The sequence below is a fragment of the Jaculus jaculus genome, chromosome 1 (assembly GCF_020740685.1).
Source record: "Jaculus jaculus isolate mJacJac1 chromosome 1, mJacJac1.mat.Y.cur, whole genome shotgun sequence".
Classification (NCBI taxonomy): domain Eukaryota; kingdom Metazoa; phylum Chordata; class Mammalia; order Rodentia; family Dipodidae; genus Jaculus; species Jaculus jaculus.
In genome coordinates, this window is record NC_059102.1 from 173,895,940 (window position 1) to 173,922,535 (window position 26,596).

Below are 26,596 nucleotides of genomic sequence, written 5' to 3' on the forward strand. Positions count from 1 at the left end.
TGGGATTTATAGCTCAAGGGGCCCACCAAGAGCATGGAAACACCCACACAAAGATCACCGGCAACAGCAGGTCTTCGACTCAATTGGTCTGGTCCCCTTAAACTTAAGGCTTCATTAATTAGGCGCCATGTAATAGAGTTCATTCATATCCTCACATGCAAATATTCACATCACAGAATGGGTAACTCCATCCAAGGAGAACATTATCCATGTGTGTTAAGGCAGAGTTTTGTTAAAGTTAGCATTCATTTAGGGCTAACATGATGTTTTGTGTACTTGTCAGTCATTTACTCCACTTAAATACAAGCCTCATCACTAAATTAACTATTGAATCTCAAAATTTATTTAACGTACAATGAGTTAGGTTTTAGTATAGAGCTTTCAAAAACATTTTTCCCTTACCCTGTGCTTTCTTAATGTCCTTGTCACCTCACACCTTTCTGCTTTTATACTACATGCCTTAATCTGTCTTTTCCCAACTCTTTTACCTTTTATTTTTACCTTTTCATGGACTCCTCTCTCATATCTTATTTTTAATAAAGCTCAGAATACCTAATTGTGCAAAAGTATATCATATTACAGCTGAAATATAATGAGACAATGAACAAACATGATTTTACATTGTCAAAATGAATAGGAAAGTTTCAAGAAAGGAGTATCGCATGTTAATTTGACACAGTAATGGAGGTATCAAACACATTTTCAAGATCGACTTTAGTACAGACATTATTTTTATAAACAATGTGATCATTATTTTCTGCATATTGCACAATATAAATCCAACAACCATTCTGTATATATTTGCATATGTGTAAGAAATTTTATAACCACCCTTTATTCCTTAGTTTTGTCAAGGAATTGTTCACATCCTTGTTACGTAGACTGTAAATGAGAGGGTTCATCATGGGAATGATAAGGAGATAAAAAAGTGATGTCATTTTGTCTTGGTCTAGAGAGTAAGCAGAACTTGGCCTGAAATACATGAAGAGAATTGTGCCCTGGAAAATCACAACTGCAGTTAAGTGAGATGCACAGGTGGAGAAAGCTTTGTATTGCCCTCCAGCAGAGCGGATCTTTAGGACTGATGAGATGATGTAACAATAGGAGAAAAGAACTCCGGAAATAGTGCTCAGTTCAATGAAACCATAAAGTGTGAATAACACCAGCTCATTCACTTGTGTGTCAGAACAGGAAAGGAGCAAAAGTGGGGGTAAATCACAGAAGAAATGATGAATTTCATTAGACCCACAGAAACATAAGCAAAATGCCAATGTTGTATGTATCAAACCATCAATAGTTGCCACTAGAAAAATTCCAAGTGAAAATTGAGAGCACACCCTGGTGGACATCTTCACTGTGTACAGCAAAGGGTTGCTGATGGCCTGGTAGCGGTCAAAGGCCATCACTGCCAGCAGCATGCACTCAATGTCTATAAAGACACAGACAATTAAGAGTTGCAGAGCACAGCCAGCAAATGGAATAGAATTGTTCCTGGCCAGCAAGTCCACTAGCATCTTGGGCCCAACCGCAGTGGAGTAGCAGAGATCAGAGAAAGAGAGCTGGCTGAGGAAAAAGTACATGGGTGTGTGGAGCTGACGATCCATTCTGATCAAAATGATCATGCCAATATTTGTTAGCAGAATAGTGAGATAAACACCTAGAAACACAATGAATAGAACCACTTTTATGTCAGGGTCATTGGTAATTCCTAAAAGAAGGAACTCAGTTACAGAACAGTTTCCTTTGTCCATTCTTCTTTGTTCTTGGTCTAAATGGAAACAAAAATCCTCAATGCAATGAATGGTTAGTGTTTGATTATTTTCTAAGTGAGCAGAAATATTACATGTAAAGCACAACATGATTTAATTCTTAAGGAACACACTAAGAATATACTCAGTCACCAGGCATACTAATTTTTTGTCATGTCAATAAACATTGTAATGCAGGAGACTCCCACATACAGAATCACAATGTACATATGTAATTTAGGATCTATGTGATTTATCTCCATCTGTCCTTATTACACAGTGGATCTGAGTAAAACAAAAGCTAATTTAAGGTCTGAAGTGATATAAAGGAAATGTCAAATTAAGGGAGGAACCAAAAGACTGAACATTTCATGTTCTTGGCTAGAAGGATAGTAGGTATTGCATTTTACTACATCAATTGCATTATTCTTTCTAAATTAAATATAAAAACCAATTATCAGATAACTCATTGAAATTATCATAATACTGTTTTGGGTTCTATAGTGCTGAAAATGACTTATATTTTTTAAAACTATTTTATCCCTCATTATTACTAGTATACATAACTTTCTTAATTTTCTGTATCATCGGGTCAAATGATAGAGTACCTAAACAAAACAAATAGAAATGATAAAGAGATTTTTCTTATTTTAATTTAATTGAAAGTAGAACATGAATTAGCAAATATTTAAGTTGTAATGACTGTGACTACATGATAATTTTTATGTGTATGTGACAGGATGTTAATGTGTCTCTCTGTTGCTGCATGAAAGTGCAGGTATAGTTTTTCATTGAAATTTCCTTAAATATTATGGTGTGTGTTACAAATGTGTATTGACATATGTAATATATAATGTTTGCTATCATTCTAATAAAATTAGAACAAATTTTATGTGATTTACCTCAGCAGAGATATGACATTTTAAAAGGGAGTAGTTAAGTTGTGCTTATTGATTAATGTAAATAAGTATGTCAAACTGCTACAATCATTATACAAGACTAATAATGGCAGTCAAATTCATACAGATCTAAAGAAAACTGCCCTCAAGCACACTTTTGTGTGGGACCCTAGGATCTACCCCTAGAGACATGTCCTCCATCCAGGTGTCTGCGACCCAAGTTACAAACTTTAAGAAAACAACTGAGAGTGTGGAGGGCATACATTGAAACTACCACAGTGGGGGTTATAATTTAGGACATTTCTTCCCCCCTACAGCTCTTATCATCTTCCTGCCCCCTATTCCAAAATATTCTCTGAGTCTTGGAGGGTCTGTTAGAAGTCTGATTTTGTGCTGAGTTCTCTTTAGCCTTTGGGTATCTACTACTTCAATGTGTTTTGATTAACCACTATGTCTGCCACTGTGTCCCTGAAGCTGGTTGTCAAGGTAGCAGTGACAACAATATTCTGTCAGTGCTTCTTTTGCAACTTTCCCTTTGGCCCTGGTCTTTGTGGTATAGGTGACATGTCCAGGAAGGCAGTCAGATATTTTTGTTTGTCATACTAATGGATCTTGTATCTCTCCATTATTTTCTGCCATCTGTAAAATTAAACAGAAACTTCAACCAAGGGGAGAGCAGCTTTGACTAAGGGGGATATGCATAGTGATTTGAGAGATTTTTGATATGTATGCCCACTCTATTAATTCAGAGACTGCTGGTAGCATCCTTCTGGAGTCATGAGGTTCCTGGAGTTATGATTTGGTTCCCAGTAACAGGTATGAGTACTTTCTCATTCAGTAAGGCTCATATCCATTCAGAAGGCACTGGTTGCCCACACAGGCTGTGTGCCACTTGTACAGACCCCTACTTATTCATGCTGTTGGTGGTATTTATTTCCTAGCAAGCTCATAGCACTTTCTTGCATCACAAGGGTCTACCAGGAGAGGACTGAGTTTCCTCTGAGTTCCAATATGGTCCCTCAGTGTCCTGCAATGGCAGTCTGTGGTGTGTTCAGCAAAAGGGCTTAATTTTTAGCTCTGTCAGTTAACCAAATACTTTGGCAATGGTCAGAATTATTTTAGGGAGAATTTGGACCTCCCTCACCAACAGCTCAGTGTAGGTTGTAGCCCAGTTATAATCCTGAGAATCACCAACAAGAGCACATGCCCGGTCTATATTGAGGGAGTATATTTTCAACTACATTAACCTAGTCTAATCCTTCATAGTTATGGACAGAGATTTGTTTCCATGGTGGTTCTAAATCCTGTCAAATTAACAACATGGATTAACCATTAAAATCAATGAGAACTATTTAATTTCTGTTATTGACAATTTTATGTTTGTTATTATACACATTTGTTATTATATACATGTGTATATATGTTTACATATCTCTATGCAAACATTCCCATATACCCTCTCCCCTGTACCCTTTCCATTCAGCCCCCTCTGCCTCCAACCAGTACTTCTACTATGTTCTTTTATTTTTGCCTTCCTTCAGCTCCATGACACAAGCTGATAAGTCCAATACTGTGAGAGTAACATCAGCCAGTGGAGGTCACTAATATAAGGGCTACCTCATGTACAGGTTACAGTGCTCCAAACCAATCCCGCCATCCCCTGTTTCTTAAGTTCTTTCTACAACTTCTTCCACAATGTCCCCTAGAGCCTTGGAAGTTGTGATATACATGTCTTGTTTAATACTGAGTGTTTAACTGTCAGCGCTTTGATGAGATTTTAGTCTCCCCAGTAGTCATTGTCATGTGCAAAAGAAGCTTCTCTGGTCAAAAATATGAGAAACACACTACTCTGTGAGCTTAATCATGAGTATTTAGAGGGTAATTTGATGGGCACAATACATGCATGTAGCCAAATAACAGTGGTTTCCCCCTTAGGGAATATAAACTATCAAACCGTAGATAGAAGTAGGTTTTCAGTACCAGGTGGAAAATCCCTCTCCCTTGGAAGGGCTCTCAAATCTAATGAAAGAGCAGTTTGTTATCCCCTGAAAGGTCACAAACCTATTGCATGGATGGGTTTATCTTGCTTGCCACACTAGTTATGTGGCTCACAGTGTTCACTGCCTTTAAGACAGTTGATTTTTATCTGCAGCTAGCCAACAGAGAGAGAGGAGGCATTCAAGTTCAGTATCAGCTTAATTTCACTGATTTTGTTAACTGGGTACATACTGCATTTGCACCTTCCTGTCTTCCTTCTGTTTGCTTCTGGTAACAAAATGAACAACTCTGTCCCACAAAGTCAGCTGTGCCACTAGTGACAAAAACTTGAACAGAGACCAAAACAAATTATTTCTGTCTGAAGATGCCCATGTCAGAAATTGTTTGACAGTGACAAGGAATGTTGACTTACATAGCTGCACTGCATTTCACGTGTCACTCTCATTGGAGTAAGGGCTCTGAGAAAAGGAATAAATTCATAGCTCTCAGAGGTAATATCTGCGCCCATTCAAAAATAAGTAACATCAATCATTGAAATAATTTGGGAGCCCTGACAATAAAAACACCAATGCATTTATAAAAAACAAGCATATTACTTCTTTTGAACACTTCTCAGATATATATGAAAGAAATCATAAAGCAAACTATCCCTCTAGAATATGCATCCTCTGAGTGATTTCCATTTTCACTGTTCTAAATGCTGTAGCCCATTTTAATTTTAGTCAATACATAGTATATTTGATTTCCTTAATGCTTAATAATGTCTGATATCTACTTATAAGAAGGTTTTTTAAAGGTAAATGTGGGAAAACATGTTGTGATTGGAATGTGAAATGTACCCCAACACTCATGTTTGAACACTTGGTCAACAGCTGGTGGCAGTGATTTGGAAGGTTGTTGAACATTTAAGATGAGGATTGCTACATCCACCCCAATTCCTGTTCACTCTGCTCATTCTTACACTGTGATATAAGGTGAGAAATATTAGGTACATAGTCCCACAACTATGGACCCAGGATCCATTCCTCCCTTTTATTTCCTTCCCCTGTCTTATTGCTTGAGCTAGGACTTCCAGTACTATACTGAAAAGCAGAGGTGAGAGAGCACAACCCTGTCTTGTTCCTGATCTTAATGGGAATTCCTCTAGTCTCTCTCCATTAACTATTATTTGGGCCTTCGGATCTTTGTATATTGCCTCTATTATGTTAAGATATGAACCAACCAAGCCAATTCTCTCCAATGTTTTGATCATGAAGTGATGTTGTATCTTTTCAAAGGCCTTTTCTGAATCTATCAAAACGATCATGTGGTTTTTATGTTTAACCTTGTTTATGTGGTGTATTACACTGACAGATTTTCGTATGTTGAACCACCCTTGTGTTCCTGGGATAAATCCCACTGGGACATGGTGGATCATGTTTTTGATATGTTGTTGGATTTGTTTTGTAAGTATTTTGTTCAGGATCTATGCATCTAAGTTCATTAGGGAAATAGACCAGTAGTTTTCTTTTCTTGTGGCATCTCTGCATGGTTTTGGAATTAGGGTGATACTAGATTCATAAAAGGAGTTGGGTAGATTTCTCTGTTCTTCAATTGTGTGGCACAGTTTTAGGAAGATTGGTTTGAGCTCTTCCATGAAGGTTTGATAGAATTCAGCTGAGAAGCCATCTGGTCCTGGACTCTTCTTTTGGGGGAGGTTTTTTTTTATTACTTTTTCAATCTCCATCAGTGTTATGGGCTCATTGATATGATTAATCTGCTCTGAGTTTAGCTCTGATAGATGGCATATGTCCAGGAATTTATCCATCTCCTCCACATTTTCCAGTTTTGTGGAGTAGAGGTTTTTGAAATAAGTCCTGATGATTCTTCCAGTTTCACTTATGTCCGTTGTGATCTCTCCTTTTTCATTTTGAGTTTTGTTGATTTAAAGCCTCTCCTTTTTTTGCTTGATCAAATTGGCCAGAGGTTTGTCAATCTTGTTTATTTTTTCAAAGAAGCAGCGCTTTGTTTTGTCAATTGCCTTAATTGTTTCCTTGGTTTCCAATTCATTAATTTCTGCTCTGATTTTAATTATTTCTTTCCTTCTGGAACTCTTTGGGTTGGATTTTTCTTGTTTTACCAGTGCCTTTAGGTGGATGGTTCCATTATTGATTTGGGATCTTTCTGTCTTTTTGATGAAGGCATTGAGTGCTATGAATTTTCCCCTGAGGACCACCTTCATTGTGTCCCATAAGTTTTGGTATGATGTGTTCTCTTTGTCATTCAATTTCAGAAATTTTGAAATTTCAATTTTTTATTTCATCCACTATCTATTTGTTGTTTAAAAGTGTGCTATTCAGTTTCCAGATGCCTTTGGGATTCTTGGAGGGTCTTTTGTTGTTGATTTCTAGCAATATAGCATTATGATCTGATATCATGCATGGAATTATGTCAGCCTTCCTAAATATGTGGAGGCAGACTTAGCAACCCAGTATATGGTCTATTTTAGAGAATGTTCCATGGGCTGCTGAGAAGAATGGGTAGTCTGTGGATTTTGGATAGAAAGTTCTGTAGCTGTCCATTACATCTAAGTGCTGTATGGTTTTGTTGAGCTCTCTTACTTCCCTGTTGAGTTTCAGTTTGGATGATATGTCTATTACTGATAATGGTGTATTGAATCCCTAGCTATGATGGTGTTGGTGGTTATTTCTGTTTTATTGCCAAGTAGGTTATTTTTTTATGAACTGTGTTGCCTCTGTGTTTGGTGCATGCAAATTTATGATTATAATATCCTCCTGATGGATCATTCCCTTGAGTAGTAGGAAGTGGCATTTTTTGTCTTTTTTGATTATTTTTGATTTGAAGTCTATTTTATCTGATATTAATATAGCTACACCTGCTTGTTTCTTATTCCCATTTGCTTGGAAAATTGTCTTCCACCCTTTTACCCCAAGGAGGTATCTGTCTTTAGTGGGTTTCTTGAAGGCAACAGATTGAGGGGTCTAATTTTTTGATCCATCCTGTTAATTTGTGTCTCTTGATGGGTAAATTAAGGCCATTAATATTTAGGGTAATGACTGTGAGGTTTGATTTGATCCCTGCCATATCTTATATGCCATATCTGCCATATCCATCTTGTCTTCCAGATCAGAGTTTCTATCCTCCACTTCACTGACTCTATTCTTGAGAGCCTCTAGAGAGTTTTGGACTTGTTTGATTAAGTTTGCATTTTCTACTACTTTCTATGTATCATTTCCATTGCTCTGTCAAGCTCCCTTTTCATATCATTTTCTGATTTTCTTGATGATTCTTGGAATTCATCCTTACATTTCTTTATGTCTTCATTTAGTATGGCCAGTGGTTTTTTAGGTCTCCTTTTTTCATTCTTCCTCAAAACTCTTACCATCTTTGAACTCATTCTAATTTCTTATTAAATTATTCTCGCTTAGTGATGATAGCATCCCCATGATTATATGTCCTTTGTTGCTTTCCTGTAAGTTCTACCAGTAGTTGGTCAGAGTTGCATTGCTCATAGCTTCCACTTGATGTTCTAATCCTAAAAACTTTTCTATGTTTTGGCTCTATGCACTCATTGTAGGACTGGGTGGTCTAACTGGGTTTTCTTGCATTTGATTTTTCATGTTATTTCTTTTGTGCTGTGGTCTGCCCATGACAGTGTATGGGCAGGTAGGTGGGTGGATCAGCCTGGGCTCTAGCACAATGGGAATCTTTGGCAGCCTGGGGCAGTTGCCAAGCAGCCTGGGCTTTGGTTCCCACTTGCCAAAGACACCTATCTACTGCCTGACAGGGGCACCAAATTTGCCTGAATTCTCAAGCAGTAATGCGCCAAAGCTTCCTGTGTTCAAGCTTGGAGGGGGACTGAGGTACCAAGCCCTGAAGCATCCCAAACTCTGGCTGGAAACACTGGGACCTGGAAACGGTCTGTGCTCCCCCACCACAGGAGAATGTAGGATGGTGGGTGTGGTAGACAGGTAATGGAGGGCACCTGAGCTGGCGCAAGCGAGAGACACAGTCTGGCCTTGTGAAGCAGTTGCTGTGGGACTGGGCTCGCTGAACAGTAATGTGGGCAAGTGTGCAGAGCAGTTTAAGCTTCTGCACGCAGGGATCAGCAAGGGATTTGAGTGCGGAGGTGGGCACGGCAGTGGTGGTCTGCGGGGCTGCAGTGGCAGGCTGAAACGGCTATTTGGTGTTAGGCAGTGGTCTACCCGCCCACAAGGGGTCCACAATTCCCTGTCCCCACCCCCTGTCTGTGCCCTCCCTCTGATAAGAAGACCCAGAAAACCCTTAATGTCTTGCCTTTCTAGCTAGGAGGTCACCATCTTGGCCAGAAATCCCATTATGATACCTTTTTACACACTTAGATACTTGCAATCTCATTACAAGTCCATTGTTTATTTGATGATAAGGTTTATATTCCAGTAGTAGCAAAAGTCATTAATTAATCACTGAAAACTTCCTTCAGACCATTTATATGATGTATTACATTTACTGATTTGCATATGTTGAACCATCCCAGCATCCGTGAGGTAAAGCCAACTTGGTTGGGGTGACTAATCTTTTTGATATATTCTTATATTCTGTTTGCCAATATTTTGTTCAGAATTTTTGCATCTATGTTCATGAGAGAGACTGGTCTATAATTTTCTTTTTTGTTGTTCTTTCTTTGCCTGGTTTTTGTATGAGGGTGATGCTGGCTTCATAGAAAGAGTTTGGTAGAATTCCTTCGTTTTCTATTTTATGGAAAAGTTTGAGAAGCATTCGTGATAGTTCTTCCATAAATCTCTTGTAAAATTAGCCAGTGAATCCATCTGGACCTGGGCTCTTTTTAGTTGTGAGTCTTTTTATAAGGCTTAAATCTCTGTACATACTATATGTCTATTTAGATGATTTATCTCATCTTGATTTAGTTTTGGTTGATCATATGAATCAAGAAAATCATCCATTTCTTTCAGATTTTCAAACTTAGAGGAATATATATTCTTAAAGCATGTCTGGTATCTGTTGTAATGGTGCCTTTTTCATCTCTAATTTTATTAATTTTTGTCTCTTCTTTCTTTCTTCTGGACAAATTTGCTAAGGGTTTATCAATCTTGTTTATCCTTTCAAAGAACCAACTCTTTGTTTTGTTGGTTCTTTGGACTGTTTTTTGGTTCTATTTCATTAATTTCTGCCCTAATCTATATGATTTCTTCTCATCTACTGCTTTTTGGTTTTCCTTGTTCTTCTTTCTCCAAGGCATAAAGGTGGAGCATTAATTATTTTTATTTGTGAACTCTCTAATTTCTTAATATAGGCAAATTCGAGCTATAAATTTCCCTCTTGAGACTGCTTTTATTGTGTCCCAAAGGATTTGGCAAGTTGTATTATCATCATCATTTGATTCTATGAATTTATTGATTTCCTTTTTGATTTCTTCAGTGACACACTGTTCATTCAATAGTGTACTGTTTTGTCTCCATGGATTTCTGTATGCTCTGTGGCTTTTCTGCTTGCTGATTTGCAGTTTAATACCATTATGGTCAGATAAAGTACAAGGTAATATTTCAAGTTTCCTATAAGTATGGAGATTTGCTTCGTGTCCTAATATATGGTCTATTTTAGAGAATGTTCCATGTGCTGTTGAGAAAAATGTATATTCTGCAGCATTTGGATGGAATGCTCTGTAGATATCTGTTAGATCCATTTGTTCCATGAGATCATTTAATTCAGATGTCTCTCTGTTTATTTTTTTTGCCGGAATTACCTGTTTATTGATGAGAGTGGGGTACTGAAGTCTCCCACTATAATTGCATTTGATGTTATCTGTGACCTTATGTCTAATAGTTTTTTGGTTTTTTTTTGTTTGTTTGTTTGTTTTTGATGAAACTGGGAGCCCCATGTTAGGTGCATATATGTTTAGGATTGCAATGTCCTCCTGATGGAGTGTTCCTTTAATCAGTAAAAATTGACCTTCTTTATCTTTCTTCACTAATGCTCATTTGAAAACTGTCATATCAGAGATTAGGATAGAAGGCCCTGCTTGTTTCCTAGGCCCATTTTCTTGAAATACTATTTTCCATCTTCTCACCCTGTGGCAGTGTCTATCTTTTTTTTTTTTTTTAATTAGTTTTCTATTCTGCAAGTACAGGCAGTTTGGTACCATTATTAGGCTCATCTGTGACCTACCCCCTCTCAAATGGCCCCTCCTTGTTGAGGTATATGGCTCGTGCATTGTGGAGTTAGCCCACAGTTATTGGTATGATAAATGTCTCTGCATATCATGACCCAACATGTGGCTCTGACATTCTTCTACCCCCTCTTCCACAAAATTTCCCTGAGCCATGTTGGGTTCATTTTTGGTCTGCTTCAGTGATGAGGTGTTGGGGGCCCCTGGGGCTCTGGCTCTCTGACTTGGTAAGCAACAGATGACAGGATACTTCCTTTTACTCCAATCTGCAAACCTGTGTCTTTTGGATGGTGCATTGAGGCCATTGCTATTAAGAGTTATTATTGAGAGGTATTCATTTATTCTTGTCATTTTTCTTATTTTGTAGTGTTTCCTACTTTCCCTTTACTTGTTTGTTTTAACTGTTATTTGAGTGCGGTTTATTTTTTTTCCTATTTTGTGTTGTGTGTGTTTTGCTCTCTCTTTGGCATTAAAAATTTCTTTAAGTATTTTATGTAGAGCTGGTTTAGTTGTCATAAATTCCTTTAGCCTGTTTTTATTGTGGAGTGTACTTATGTCTCCATCAATTTGGATAGAGTGCTTTGCAGGATAAAATAATCTTGGTTGACATTTGTTCTCTTTCAGAACTTGAAATACATCATTCCAAACTCTTCTGGATTTTATAGTTTGTGTTGAGTAATCTGAAGTTATTCTGATGGGCTTGCCTTTCTACATGACTTACTTCTTCTCTCTAACTGCTTTCAATATATTTTCTTTGGTTTTTAGTTTAATTATAACATGGGTAGGAGAGTTTCTTTCCAGATTTTATCTGTTTGTTATTTTAAAAGTTTTTGGTATCTTCATTGGTATTTCTTTCCTAATTTGAGGAAAACTTTCTTCTAGGATTTTGTTGAAAACACCTACTAAGCCTCGGGGTCAAAATTTTTCTCCTTGTTATTCCCTGAATTCTTATGCTTGCTCTTTTCATAGTGTCCCAGGTATCTTGAATTTCCAGTTCATACCTTGCTATTAGCTTGTCTTTCTCTTTGTTGGACTGTATTAGATTTGCCAAGTGCTCTTCTAGTTTAGATATTCTGTTCTCTCCTTCATCCATTCTACTGGTGAGACTTTCTACAGAGTTGTTTTTATTTTTATTTTTTTAATTAATTAATTTATTTATTTATTTATTTTACTTTTTTGGCTGTGTTCTTCAGAGCCAGGATTGCAGCCTTTTTTTTCTGCAGTATTTCTATTTTCTTACTCATGTCTTGTAATGACCTCTTTATTTCATTAAGCTGATTTCCTGTGTTCTCTTTCAGAAGTTTGTTTTCTTCTTTAATTCCTCTTTTTCTTCTTTGATTCCCTTCATTTTTTCTCTTATTTCTTTCAGGATAGATACCACCATTTTTTTTTTTTTTTTTTTTGAAATCTTTGCCAGGCACTGCATCTAAAACAGTCTCATTGGTGATCATTTCTGATGGATTTATAGTTTTTGGTAGGACTGTATTGTCTTGATTCTTTGAGTTTCTTGTATTATAGTGTAGCAATTTTGGCATCCTGAATTGATTTGATGCTTGGGTTTTCTACTTATCTGCAATGTTATCAGCCATGACATGTACACCCTCAGGATATGAGATCAAGGTGCCAGGTGTAGCTCTTGATTGCCAAACAAGCCACAGAAGTAATCCTAGGTTTTGAGTTTGTTTGCTAAGCAAGTATTCTAGTGGACTGGCTGGAATAATTTACTGGCAAATTCTAAACTTCAACCAAGTAACATACACAATGAATAAAAACCAGCACAAAGTATGCAATTGTGGGGATTAAAACAGATAGTCAGATAAAGTCAAAATCTCTAAAGGTGTGTGTTGTTCTACATGCTTAATCTTGTCAGCTGGGAGATAGAGATTTCTGTTCTGAACTGAGTTCCAGGTCAACCTGGATCTGGATCAGACCTTGTCCTCAATAATGACAGAAGCAAAAAACAAAGGCCCTATATATATGAAAGCACTAGTGGCAATAAAATTCAACACCCAAATATGGGTTATTTGAAAATGGTAAAGCCAACCAAGAATATATACCCCATAATCTGCCCTGACAAGGAAAGGGACATTAGCTCTTAAAGGACTGTGCACCTGTGCTACCTTTTTGGGTGGCTTCCAATCTCACCAATGCTGAGTGCCTGCCTTGATCCCTCCATGTTGTGCTGTGCAGCTGTACCTTTGATCTGCTCTATTGCTGTGCTGCCACTGGGGAATGAATGCTGAAGTTTCATGGTTCAAATACATACAAGAAGCAGATCACAATAACCAAACTCAAAATAGACACAAACAACTTCAAAGTCCATGAAAACACACATCTACCATCACAATATGGAGGGAATCAAATCAAATTTCACAGTCATTACTCTAAATATTAATGGCCTTAATTCACCCATAAAGAGACACAAACTAACAGGATGGATCAAAAAATTAGACCCCTCAATCTGTTGCCTTCAAAAAACCCACCTCACTACTAAAGACAGATACCTCCTCAGGGTGACAGGGTGGAAAACAATATTCCAAGCAAATGGGAATAAGAAACAAGCAGGTGTGGCTATATTAATATCAAATAAAATAGACTTCAAACCAAAAATAATCAAAAAAGACAAAGAAGGCTACTTCCTATTTATCAAGGGAATGATCCATCAAGAGGATATTACAATCATAAATCTGTATGCAGCAAACACAGGGGCACCACAGAAATAAAACAAAACCTTCTTGACAATAAAACAGAAATAACCACCAATACCATCATTGCTGGGGACTTCAATACACCATTATCAGTAACAGACAGATCATCCAAACTGAAAGTCCACAGGGAAGTAAGAGAGCTCAACAAAACAAGACGTAATGGACATCTACAGAACTTACCATCCCAAGTCTACAAACTACACATCCTTCTCAGCAGCCCATGGAACATTCTCTAAAATCAACCATATAGTGGGTCACAAAGCCTGCCTGCACATATTTAGGAAGATTGACATAATTCCCTGCATGATATCAGATCACAATGCTATATTGCTAGAAATCAACAACAAAAGACACTCGAAGAATCCCAACGGCACCTGGAAACTGAACAGCACACTTTTAAGCAACAAATGGATAGAGGATGAAATAAAAAAAATGAAATTGCAAAATTTCTGGAATTAAATGGCAATGAGAAAACATCATACCAAAACTTATGGGACACAAGGAAGGAGGTCCTCAGGGAAAATTCATAGTACTCAATGACTTCATAAAAAGAAAAAACAGAAAGATCCAAAATCAATAGTCTAAACGTCTACCTAAAGGCTGGAAAAACAAGAAAAATCCAACCCAAAGAGCTCCAGAAGGAAATAAATAATTAAAATCAGAGCAGAAATTAATGAATGGGAATCCAAGGAAACAAGACAATTGACAAAACAAAGAGCAACAGTGACATAAACATAAACAACATTGACAAACCCCTGGCCAATTTGATCAAGCAAAAAAAGGAAAAGCTTCAAATTAACATAATTCAAAATGAAAAAGGAGAGATCACAACAGACATAAGTGAAATTGGGAGAATCATCAGGACTTATTTCAAAAACCTCTACTCCACAAAACTGGATAATGTGGAGGAGATGGATAAATTCCTGGACACATACCATCTATCAAAACTAAATTCAGAGCAGATTAATCACCTCAATGAACCCATCACACTCATGGAGATTGAAAGAGTAATAAAAAAACCTTCCCAAAAAGAAGAGTCCAGGACCAGATGGCTTCCCAGCTGAATTCTATCAAACTTCATGAAAGAACTCAAACCAATCTTCCTCAGACTATGCCACATAATTTGAGAACAGGGAAAGCTACCCAACTCCTTTTATGAAGCTAGTATCACCCTAACTCCAAAACCAGGCAGAGGTGCCACAAGAAAAGAAAACTACCAGCCTATTTCTCTAATGAACTTAGATGCAAAGATCCTGAACAAAATCCTTACAAACCACCTAACCTGAATCTACCCAAGATACCTTACGTCCCCAGCAAGCTAGACACTAGGATGGATGGGGAGGGAGGGAAGGGCATCGAAGGGGTGGGAAACACAAAACTAGAACCAAATGGCAATGGTATGCCAAGATTCTACTTCCAAAAAGGCAGACCAAATGGCTGAACCTGCACCAGGCCCTTACAGGGAACAACTGAACTACCTACAAGACACTGGAGAGGAAATGATGAAGACTTACCTTAATCTTCAACATCTTCCCTCCCTCCATCTCCCTCTCCCCACTCTCTCTCTTCTCTCTAATTCTTGTATATTAGTTATGTTGTTCCTCCTTCTCTTAGGGGGCACTGACCTATAACTGCCAGTACGAGCATGTGGCTATCATCCACAATGAGCTTTTGATCAGAGAGACTTGCAAGGATTCCTAAAAGAAAAACAGATTTCTGTTAGAGTACTGATGACCCACCAAAGGTTAGTGGTAAGACCCTACTTCTGAAGACACCTTATGTGGTTGACATATAAAATGGAAAGGCATGGCTAGAATTGGAAGAGAGTCAGTCCCCAGACAGTCAGTGCATCTAGTGCCAGAAGGTGCTACATGGGCGACTAGGGGAAAATGAGCAATATCTGTCCAAGCAACTCATGATCTAACCTACGTAGCAGCAAATAACCTGTTGTGATGCCCACACAAGTGAAATAGTGGCACATAGCCATGGTTGGGAACCAACTGCTCTTGATTTGTCTAACGGATTCCCTCAGTGGTATGTGACCCACAGCTAGAGCTGGGAAACAAGTCAGAACCATATCCAAACTTTAGCCCACTCTCTACTATCAAGATGCCAACAATCATGGGCTACAAGAGGGTCTACACCTATTAAATTCTCTATAAAGAAAGTAAGAGTTATCTCATTTGTCCTGGTGCTAAGCTACTCTCCATTAAAGAATCTGCTTCTTTTTTTCAGTTAGATGTAGATCCTAAGGAGAGAGCCATCCCATCATACCTCAATAGGGCCCCAGTTGAAACTAAGAAAAATTGGCAAAACAAGCAAGAGTGCTGTTTCCCTGATGTACTGGATACCAACACAAGTGGGAAGGAGATCAACACAGAAAAAAATCAACTCCTACCAAATCAGAGAGCCAGAGCTCCAGAGGCCACCAATACCTCATCCCTGAAGCAGACCAAAAATGAACCCAACATGGCTCAGGTAAATTTTGCAGAAGAGGGGCAGGAAAGAATGTCAGAGCCACATGTTGGGTCTGATATGCAGAGACATTTATCTTACCCATAACTGTCATCTAATTCTACAATTCATGACCCATATACCTCAACAAGGAGGGGCCAATGGGAGGGGGTAGGTCACGGATGAGCCTAAAAATGGTACCAAACTGGGTGTATTTACTGAATACAAAACTATTTAATTAAATTTAATTTTTTTTTTTTTTTAAAAAAGAAATCTTCCTTCTTATTGGGAGGAAGGGGTCAAGAGGTCAACAATCCTGGGAGACCTGAAACTTAAAAGGTCACATGACCACTCCCTAAGGATATAGAAGTCATGAACAGCTGTTGAGGGGAAGACTCTGACTGTGTTTTAAGAAATTTTTAAAATTATTTTTGTTGTTCATTTTTATTTATTTGAGAGTGTCAGAGAGAGAAAGAGGCAGACAGAAGAGAGAGAGAATGGGCACGCCAGGGCTTCCAGCCACTGCAAACAAACTTCAGACGCATGCGCCCCCTTGTGTATCTGGCTAAAGTAGGTCCTGGAGAATTGAGCCTCAAACCAGGGTCCTTAGGTTTCACAGGCAAGCACTTAACCACTAAGCCATCTCTCCTGCCCTTAAGCAATTTTTTTATGAATTGAAACATCTTGTCTTAAGGGGAGGCTGCAGATGCAGGGTACTCAGGAGGTAAAGTCTGGGAGAGCTAAAACTTAAAAGAGCTTTCCCTAAGGACATTAAGCATTTAAATGTTGCTTGAGGAAGAGACTTTCCCACCTGCCCTGCTGAGCAGCCTGCAAGTAATTCAGAGTGCTGAAGACTTCCCCGATGGGCTGCCTACAGGCTGCACAGTGAGCTACAGAGAAGCAGTTTCTGTGAGTCATCTCCTATTGTGGGGTGAGCTTTTCCATGTTATAGCTGCCTTTGAGTCACCCATGCTCCTATAAAGCAGCCCAACAGGCTCTGTAAGTTACCCCAAAATACCCATTTATTCACAAACTGGTATTAGTGCAATAATACTTTTTTTTTTCTGTCGGCACCCTATGTGGCATGAATAAATATGTGTTTGTCCTCAGGGAAAAAATGTTTCACATGACACATGGATTCCTCCATGTCATTATACTCTCTACTTTCAAATAATTAACTACAGGGGTTAATTAATCTTAGTGGCATATTTTAGAAACAGTTGATGTTACAGATAAGGTACAGCCTATTTAGACTCCCTGCTGGGATGCCCTGGGAGTTCCCTGTATGATGTAAGAAGGAAGCATAAGTTTCAAGGGAAACTTCAGGAAGGTGGAGATGCCATCCATCAATGAGAGAGATCTGCTAAAGTAAGCTTCTGAGGATAAGTGAAGCTGGTCCAAATGTTTTCCGGTGTGTGCTGCTGACAACAGAGGACAGAAACAGGTCTACCTAAGCCTGCTGGAGCTCAGATGATGCCACCACAAGCCCTAGATACTGGACATGAAGGCAGAGAGTTTGGTATTTACTCAAATGTGTTTTCCTCTTGCTTTGGTCTGTACTTTCCTTGCAATTCCCGCATACCTTTAAAAATGACATGTTTAATTACACACACACACACACATATACATATGTGATATATATCTTGTTTTAGATATGTATAGAGGATCAGAGCTATAAGACCAGACTGTAGATAAGAAGAATGTTACAATGCCTGTCACAGATTCATGGATTTTAACACTTGGTTGTCAACTGGTCACACTGTTTCAAAAAGTTGCTCAGTTTGTGGGTAAGGAGGCATGGCTGGTGGTGGCAGGTCGTGTTAGGCATGAATTTGAGGCTTTGCACCAGTCCCGATTCCTGTCGGGTCTCTGTCTCCTGATCAAGGTCCTGAGTAAAGCCCGCGCTGCAAGCTCCTGTTGCCATAGACAAATCTACTTGGACTGCTATGCCTTCCTCACCATGATGGAGGGCACAGCCTGGAACATGAGTAAAAGTCTCTTCTTTAACCTGCTTCTGTCAGTTATTTTGTCACAGAAAGGAGGAAATAACAGGTACATTTAGTGATTTGAAGGATTCTATACTTACAAAATCTTGGATGGAATCCTTCCCTCTCCCCAGCATGAACCTGCATAAAACTGAGACTAAATAACTCCATCCAGGAAACACCTTCTCCTACACATTAAAGATTTTGCTCTGTATGATAATACAACTATATTTTAAGCATTTTTTTCAGGGGCTGAAGAGATTTCTTAGTGGTTATGGTGCTTGTTGGCAAAGCCAAAGGACCCAGGTTCAATTCCCCAGTACCAAGGTAAACCCAGATGCACAAGGTGGCATATATGTCTGGAGGTTGTTTGCAGTATTTAGAGGCCCTGACACACCATTTTCTCTCTCTATCTCTCTCTTTTCACCCCCCCCCCAAATAAATAAATGAATAAAATATCTTTTTACAAAAGAATGTTTTCTGGGTAACTGAATTATTTGCGTGCTTATCTAATCTTTGTCATGTTTTTATGTGTGTAGTATGTATGGCATGCTGTGTGTAGTTCATGTGGTGTATGCCTGTGTGTATGTGCTGATGTTACACCATATGCACTCTCCTGTGGCAGCAAAAGGATGTCAATTGTCTTCCTCCATCACTCACCTACCTGCTTTTTCTTCAAATGTGACTCCTTGCTTACTTCAGAGCTTGCAATTTGCAAGCCCCAGAGATTCTTTTTCTATTCCCCACAGGACTGGGACATGTGTGGTCATGCCCAGTTGCTTATGTGGCTTCTGGAAGTCTCAGTCACATTCAGGCCCTCATATTGCACATGAAGCACAGATAACCATCTCTCAAATATTTGCTTCTTCTATTGGATACATCAACACTGAATAGTCTACTGCAGTTATGATAGAATACAAAGATAAAAGTACTAAACTGTTACTAGAAAACACTCCATAAAGCTTAGTATTATTAAAATGGAATAGACCACTGAAGATAATTTCATTGTTGTATCACATGACTAGCATACACAAGTCTCTGAGTTCAGTCCATAGTACTAAAACAACAGAATAGAAGAGAAAATAAATAAAAATTGTTCAATTGAAATATTAGTAAAATTTCCTCAGATTAGCACCCCATAATTACTGAAGTCTAACAGTGAAACCTAATATACTTGTTAGTATGGAACATTTTCTAAACATGGAAGTTAAGTGAACACTTAGTTGTTTTTTCTTCTATAAATTTAACTGTGAGATACAACTTTGTTTCTTATATGTCATGTGATATACTTTTATAGAAATAGTAACCATGGTACGTTATGTATTATATACACATATACATATCACAATAATTTAAACTATATTTTATTTTTTACTCTTTGGAAAGCCTCTTTCACATCCTTGTTTCTCAGGGTATAGATTAGAGGGTTCATCATAGGAATCACAAGTGTGTAAAAAAGGGAAGTTACTTTATCTTGATCTAAGGAGTATGCAGAAGTTGGTCTAAAATACATGAACAGCATAGTTCCCTGGAAGATTGCAACTGCACTTAAGTGGGAAGTACAGGTAGAGAAAGCTTTGAACCTCCCATCAACAGAGCGAATCTTTAAGACAGATGAGATGATGTAACAATAAGAGACAAGAACTCCGGAGATGGTACAAAATTCAATAAAACCAAAAACAGTGAAAATCACTAATTCATTGACCTGTGTATCTGAACAAGATAAAACTAACACAGGTGGGATATCACAGAAGAAATGATTAATCTCATTGGACTTGCAGAAACATAAGTGGAATGTCAATGTTGTATGTGTCAAAGCATCAGCCAATGCCACAGTGTAAACACCAGCCAAAAGTCGGTAGCATACCATGCTGGACATATCTACTGTGTATAACAAGGGGTTACTGATGGCTTTGTACCTATCATAGGCCATCACTGCAAGCAGCATGCACTCAGCATCTATGAAAATGCAGAAAGTGAAGAACTGCAGAACACAGCCCAAAAAGGGAATGTATTTGCTCCTGGCAAGCAGGTCTACCAGCATCTTCGGCCCAATAGCACTGGAGTAGCAGAGGTCAGAGAAAGAGAGGTGGCTTAGGAAAATGTACATAGGTGTCTGGAGCTGGGGATCCACTCTGATCAAAAAGATCATTCCAATATTTGTCAGCAGTGTAGTGAAATAAACACCAAGAAACACAATGAATAGAACCACTTTCATGTCAGGGTCGTCGGTAATGCCCAAGAGAAGGAATTCAGTCAGTGAGGAGCAGTTTCCTGTGTCCATTCTTCTTTGTTCCTTGTGTAAATATTTCTAAAATCAAAGCTAAGATAGGTCAGATTTTCTTTTCCTATATATGAAAAAATGTTGTCTGTAAAGCAGGATGTTTTTTTTTTAATTTTTAAATATCTTTCTTCATAATATGAATATAGTATAGAAAAATTCATTTTTAAAACAGTGTGTCTGTGTAAAAATGTAATGTAGGAATTTGGTACTCATTGAATCTAAATCTCTATATAACTTTGATATTTATGAGTTGTCTTGGAACCTGGCAGTCACTATTTGGCAATTGATGTGAGTAAAATAAAGTCTGATTTCAAAAGTAAAAAAGGACAAATAAAATTTAAGGACAAGCCATAAGTTACATGCTGAACATGTTATACATTTAACAAAAATGATCACTGATTTTATTAACTATATTTATTACACTATGAATTACATATTAATTTTCCACATAATTTTTATAACTTGAAATTCTATTTCTTATCCTAAAATAAATGAAAGTAATTATGATACTGTTGCCAGTCTATACAGCACATGCTGCAATGTGAAATATAATTTATTGAAAAGTCTATATCATTCATCATCCATTATATGCCAATATTCATCATATCAATTGCTTTTAAATGACAAATACTAAATACTAAATACTAAAAATACTAAAGGAGAAATACTAAAGGAGAAGTGACAAAAAAGTGGGAACAAAAGATGACAACAAATATTTTTGCTTAATTTTGGATTTTACATTGACATTTCCATTTGACAGAATATAAGAAAGCACAAATAAAACACTGTTATAAATTTGTATTTTTGTACATATGTGGTGAGCTGTGTGTTGCTATATAAATACTCAATGTGGATTGTAATATATTTCCTTAAAATTGTGTGGTTTGTACTACATGTAACTTTAATAAATATATTGATGTCATTAATGAAATGTATATCATCTATCACTATTTGAATATGTCTGAAACAATTTCCAAATGTCCATGTAGTATATCACAGGTAGGGTCTTTTTTTTTTTTTCTAATTTTTTTAAAATTTTATTTATTTATTTATTTGAGAGCGACAGACACAGAGAGAAAGACAGATAGAGGGAGAGAGAGAGAATGGGCGCGCCAGGGCTTCCAGCACTGCAAACGAACTCCAGACGCGTGCGCCCCCTTGTGCATCTGGCTAACGTGGGACCTGGGGAACCAAGCCTCAAACCGGGCTCCTTAGGCTTCACAGGCAAGCGCTTAACCACTAAGCCATCTCTCCAGCCCCACAGGTAGGGTCTTGATTAATATCAAAGCATGCAAATCTTTCACAATCTTTACATGAATGATAGTTGACAACAATCTAATTTACAAAGGTCTACAGAGAAAATTCAGCATTGGATGGAAAAATATTTAAATTAATGTTGAAATAAAAGTTATTTACCCATTCCTCAAATTAAATCATTTTTAGAAAGAAAGCAAGATTTCTTTTTTCTCTTCTATTTTTACCTACCTTAGATGGAAGTTTCTTTCTGTCCTTATTGCTGCTACATGAATCATGAGTTGATCACATTTATCTTCACCTAGGGACTATTGGGACTTAAATCTCTTCAGGCCCTTTCTTCACTCTTTCTGGTATGATGTAGCTAATTAGATTTCTGGCTAGGTTTTCCCATAGGAATACTGCAACAACTTCACCCAAGGCTTATATTTTCACCCTTACTCCTGGTTCTGTATTGACAACTGACAGACCTCGAACTGATCGTTTTTTTTTATTAGTACTCAGTGTATACAGTCAAGTTGGTACCATCATTAGCCTCCTCTCTGCATCCCCCCCTTGCAGGGACCCTTCTCCTTTGGGAATATGGGTAGTGCATTGTGGGGCTAGCCATCAGATATGGGTAGGAGACAACGTTTCTATAGCACCAGCTCATTTTGGATATAGATTTGTGTTTCTCACCACTTTCCCCTTCTCTTCCCCGCAAATCCTTCCATTCCTATTGCCTGGGCTTTGAGTTGCCTGTCAGCTATGTCAGCAACTCCAGCTGGTCCAGGTTAGGAACCTCAGATTGGTGAGATGTAACATTTATCTATGATTGTGTGAATTCACTGAATATGATCTGTTTCAATCTGTCCATTTTTCCACAATTTTCATTGTATCATTTTTTCTTACTGCTAAGTAGAATCCCACTGTATAAATATATCACAATTTCATTATCCATTTATCCACTGATGAGCACCTGGGTTGATTCTAGTTCTTAGCTAGTATGAACTGAGCAGCTATAAACATGCTTGAGCAAATATCTCTGTAGTGAAGCATGGAACGTTTAGGGTAAGTGCTCAGAGATGACAGGGAAACCAGAAATGACAGCAGAGGAGAAGCAAACATTACTATAGAGGCAATTACTTGCAGAAAAACTTAAAGAACTTATTAGTAAGTAATATAGAAATTAGTAAAACAGAAAGTTCCAATTTTCTTAAAAATAAAATATTTAATCCTTAAACAAAGACTTGTTTTAAGGAAATACTTGCTTTCCTAAATGAGCATATAAGCAATTAAGGAAAAGGCAGTTGAGAAGACAGCTACTTAATCAGTTTAAAAACAAATTTCTGATTTGGTAGGAGTTGATTTTTCTCTGAATTGATCTCCTTCCCCTTTATGCTGGTATCCAGTTCACAGGAAAACATCACCCTTGCTTATTTCGCCAGTTGTCCTTAGTTTCAGTTGGGCCCCTTCTGAGGTATGTTGGGGCAGCTCTCTTCTTAGGATCTGCATCTATCTGGAAAAGAGAAGCAGATTCTCCAACGGAGAGTGAGTTAGCACCCAGAAAATTGAGATAACACTTACTTTTTTGATAGACAGTTTGATAGGTGTAGGCCCTCTTATACCCCGTGATTGATGGTAGCTTGATATTGTAGAGTGGGCTTGTGTTTGGGTATGGTTCTGACTTGTTTCCCAGATCCAGCTAAGGGTCTAGTACCACTGAGTGGATCAGTTAGCCAAATCAAGAGCAATTGATTCCTCACCATGGCTGTGTACCACTATTGCACTTGTATGGGTATCACATCCGGTTAATTGTTGCTACTTAGGTTAAACAATGTGTTGCTTGGACAGATCTTGGTCACTTCCCCCAGTCGCCTATGTAGCGCCTTCTGGCACTAGACACGCTGACTGTCTGGGGACTGACTCTCTCCTGGCTTCCAGCCATGTCATTCCATTTTACGTGTCAGCTCCAGATTTGGTGATGCAAGTCCGTAATTCTAGTACTTGGGAAGCTGAAGCAGGAGATCAGAAGTTCAAGTTCAAGTACAAGGCTAGCTTGAAATTCACGAGACACTGTCTCAAAAGAATAAAAAAGAATGGTCTGGAGAGATGGCTTAATGGTTAAGCACTTGTCTGTGGAGCCTAAGGACCCTGGTTCAAAGCTCGATTCTCCAGGACCCACTTTAGCCAGATGCACAAGGGGGCACACGCGTCTGGAGTTCATTTGCAGTGGCTGGAGGCCCTGGCTTGCACATTTTCTCCCTCTCTCTCTCTCTCTCTCTCTCTCTCTCTCTCTCTCTCTCTCTCCCTCCCTCTTTCTCTGTCATTTTCAAATAAATAAATAAATATAAAAAAGAATAAAAAAGAAAAAAAGAAAAGAAAGGCTACTGAATTTTGGGTGTTGATTTTGTATACTGCCACTTTACTGAAGAAATTAATCACCTTTAAAAGTATTGAGATGGCCTCTGAGGCTCTGGCTCTCTGATTTGGTAGGAGTTGATTTTTCTCTGTGTTGGTCTCCTTCCCCTTTGTGCTGGTATCTGGTTCATCAGGAAAACATCACCCTTGCTAGTTTTGCCAATTGTCCTTAGTTTCTGTCGGGCCCCTTTTGAGGTATGTAGGGGCAGCTCTCTCCTTAGGATCTGCATCTATCTGAAAAAGAGAAGCAGATTCTCCAACGGAGAGTAAGTCAACACCTCAGCATTGAAGCAGACCAAAAGTGAACCCTACATGGCTCAGGGAAATTTTGCAGAAGAGGGGGCAGAAAGAATGTCAGAGTCACATGTTGGGTCATGATATGCAGAGACATTTATCGTACCAATAACTGTGGGCTAACTCCACAATGCAGGACCCATATACCTCAACAAGAAGGGTCCATTGGGAGGGGGTAGATCATGGATGAGCCTAAACAATGGTACCAAACTGCCTGTATTTGCTGAAAAGAAAAATAATAAATTAAATTTTTTAAAAAAGTATTGAGATGGAGGTTTTCAGGTTGCTTATGTATAAGATCATGTCATCTGCAAATAGGACTAATTTGACTTTTCACTTTCTAATTAGTACCCCTTTTATTTTTATATCTTTCCCCTGGTTTATTGTTTGGGCTTGTACTACTACTGCTGTGTTGAAGAGCAGTGGTGATAATGGGAACCCATCTTGTTCTTTATCTCAGTGGGAACTCCTGGAGTCTTTCTCCATGAAGTATGATTGGAGCTTTAGGTGCCTTATATAAAGCCTTAATTGTGTTGAGATATAAATTCATCATGCCTATTTTCTGCAGTGTTTTGATTATGAATTGGTGTTATATTTTATCAAAGACTTTCTTTGTGTCAAAAGAGATAATCATATGGTTCTTATGGTTAAGTTTATTTATGTGGTGTATTACATATTGAACCATCTTTGCACCCTTGGGATGAATCTTACTTGATCAAGGTAGATAATACTTTTGATGTGTTTTTCATTTCAGTTGGCAAGGATCTTTGCATCTAATTTATCAGGGATATAGGCACATAGGTTTCTTTTCTTATTATATCTCTGTCTGATTTTGGTACTAAAGTGATGCAAGCTTCATAAAAGGAGTTGTGGTAGATTCTTTACTCTCTGATTATGTGAAACATTTTGAGAAAAATTGGTTTCAGTTCTTCAATGAAGCTTTCATATAATTCAGCTGAATAGTCATCTGGTTCTGGACTTTTCTTTTGGAGTTAGGGGGAGGTTTTTGATTTGCTTTTTTAATTTCCATGTATGTGATAGATTTGTTTAGGAGATTAATCCGCTCTGAGTTTAGTTTGGGTATGTGGTATGTGGCCAGGAATTTATTCATTTCGTCTAGATCATCAAATTTTGTGGAGTAGAGGTTTCGGAAGTATGCCCTTAGGATTCCTTCAATTTCAATGGTGTCTATTGTGACCTCTTCTTTTTCATTTATGATTTAATTTAATACTTCTATCTATTTAAATTTTTTTCTTAATCAAATTGGCTATGGGTTTATCAATCCTTTTTATTTTTTCATGAACCAGCTCTTTGTCTCATAGATTTAAAAAATTGGCTTTTTCATTTACAATTCATTAACTTCTGCTCAGAACTTGATTATTTCTTTCCTTCTGGAGTTCTTAATGTTGGATTCTTCTTGTTTTAGCAATGTCTTTGGTGGACAGATATGTTATTAATTTGAGATTGCTCCATTTTTTGTTATGATAGTATGAATTCCCATTTAGGACTGTCTCCATAGTGTTCGATAAATTGGGTAAATTGTTTTCATTGTCATTCAATTCTAGAATTTTTACAATTTCTTTTTTGATTTTTTTCCATAAGACTTAAATTGTTTAAAAGTATGTTGTTCAGTTTTCAGGTGCTGCTGAAGTTCCTGATGTGTCTCTTGTTTATTTCTAGCTTTAAAGCATTATATTCTGATATGATGCAGGAAGCAACTTCAATTTACCTGAATTTATGGAGGCATGCTTGGACTAATATATGGTCTCTTTTACATAATATATAGGCTATAGGCTGCTGAGAAGAATGTGTATTCTGTAGATTTGGGGTGGAAAGTTTGGTAGATGTCTGCTAGGTCTAGTTGATCTATGGTGGTGTTCAGCTCTTTTATTTCCCTGTTGATTTTATGCTTTGATTATCTGTCTATTGATGATAGTGGATTACTGAAGTGCCCAACTATGATGGCATTGGTGTTTATTTCTGTTTTAGTACCAAATAGGTCTTGTTTTATAAGTTGTGGTGAACCTTTGTTTGCTGCATATAGATTTGATTGTGATTTCATCATATTTGATCATTCCATTGATAAAACGTGTCCTTCTAGGAATTCTACCAAACTTCTTCTATGAGGCCAGCATCACCCTGATACCAAAAACAGGCAAAGATAGAACAAAAAAAGAAAATTACAGACCAATCTCCCTCATGAACATAGATGCAAAAATTCTCAACAAAATATTGGCAAACAGAATACAAGAATATATCAAAAAGATCATTCACCCTGACCAAGTAGGCTTTATCCCAGACATGCAGGGAAGGGTCAACATACGCAAATCTATAAATGTAATACATTACATAAACGGGTTGAAGGACAAAAATCACATGATCATCTCATTAGACACAGAGAAAGCA

General features: G+C 37.8%; 2 protein-coding genes across 2 annotated transcripts; both read right to left on the minus strand.

Annotated features, from left to right (window-relative positions):
- Nucleotides 1-821: 821 nt before the first annotated feature.
- On the minus strand, nucleotides 822-1,754 carry LOC101596358 (olfactory receptor 5W2-like). Its single transcript, XM_004667646.3, has one exon. The coding sequence runs from the start codon at nucleotides 1,749-1,751 to the stop codon at nucleotides 822-824; it is 930 nt and encodes a 309-aa protein (XP_004667703.2). The 5' UTR covers nucleotides 1,752-1,754.
- Nucleotides 1,755-19,315: 17,561 nt separating this feature from the next.
- On the minus strand, nucleotides 19,316-20,248 carry LOC101611047 (olfactory receptor 5W2-like). The gene has a single exon (XM_004667759.3). The coding sequence runs from the start codon at nucleotides 20,240-20,242 to the stop codon at nucleotides 19,316-19,318; it is 927 nt and encodes a 308-aa protein (XP_004667816.2). The 5' UTR covers nucleotides 20,243-20,248.
- Between the last annotated feature and the right edge of the window lie 6,348 nt (nucleotides 20,249-26,596).

Excerpts from the sequence above, each read along its gene's own strand:
- LOC101596358 (XM_004667646.3), bottom strand. The coding sequence starts at position 1,751 with ATGGACAAAGGAAACTGTTCTGTAACTGAGTTCCTTCTTTTAGGAATT.
- LOC101611047 (XM_004667759.3), bottom strand. The coding sequence starts at position 20,242 with ATGGACACAGGAAACTGCTCCTCACTGACTGAATTCCTTCTCTTGGGC.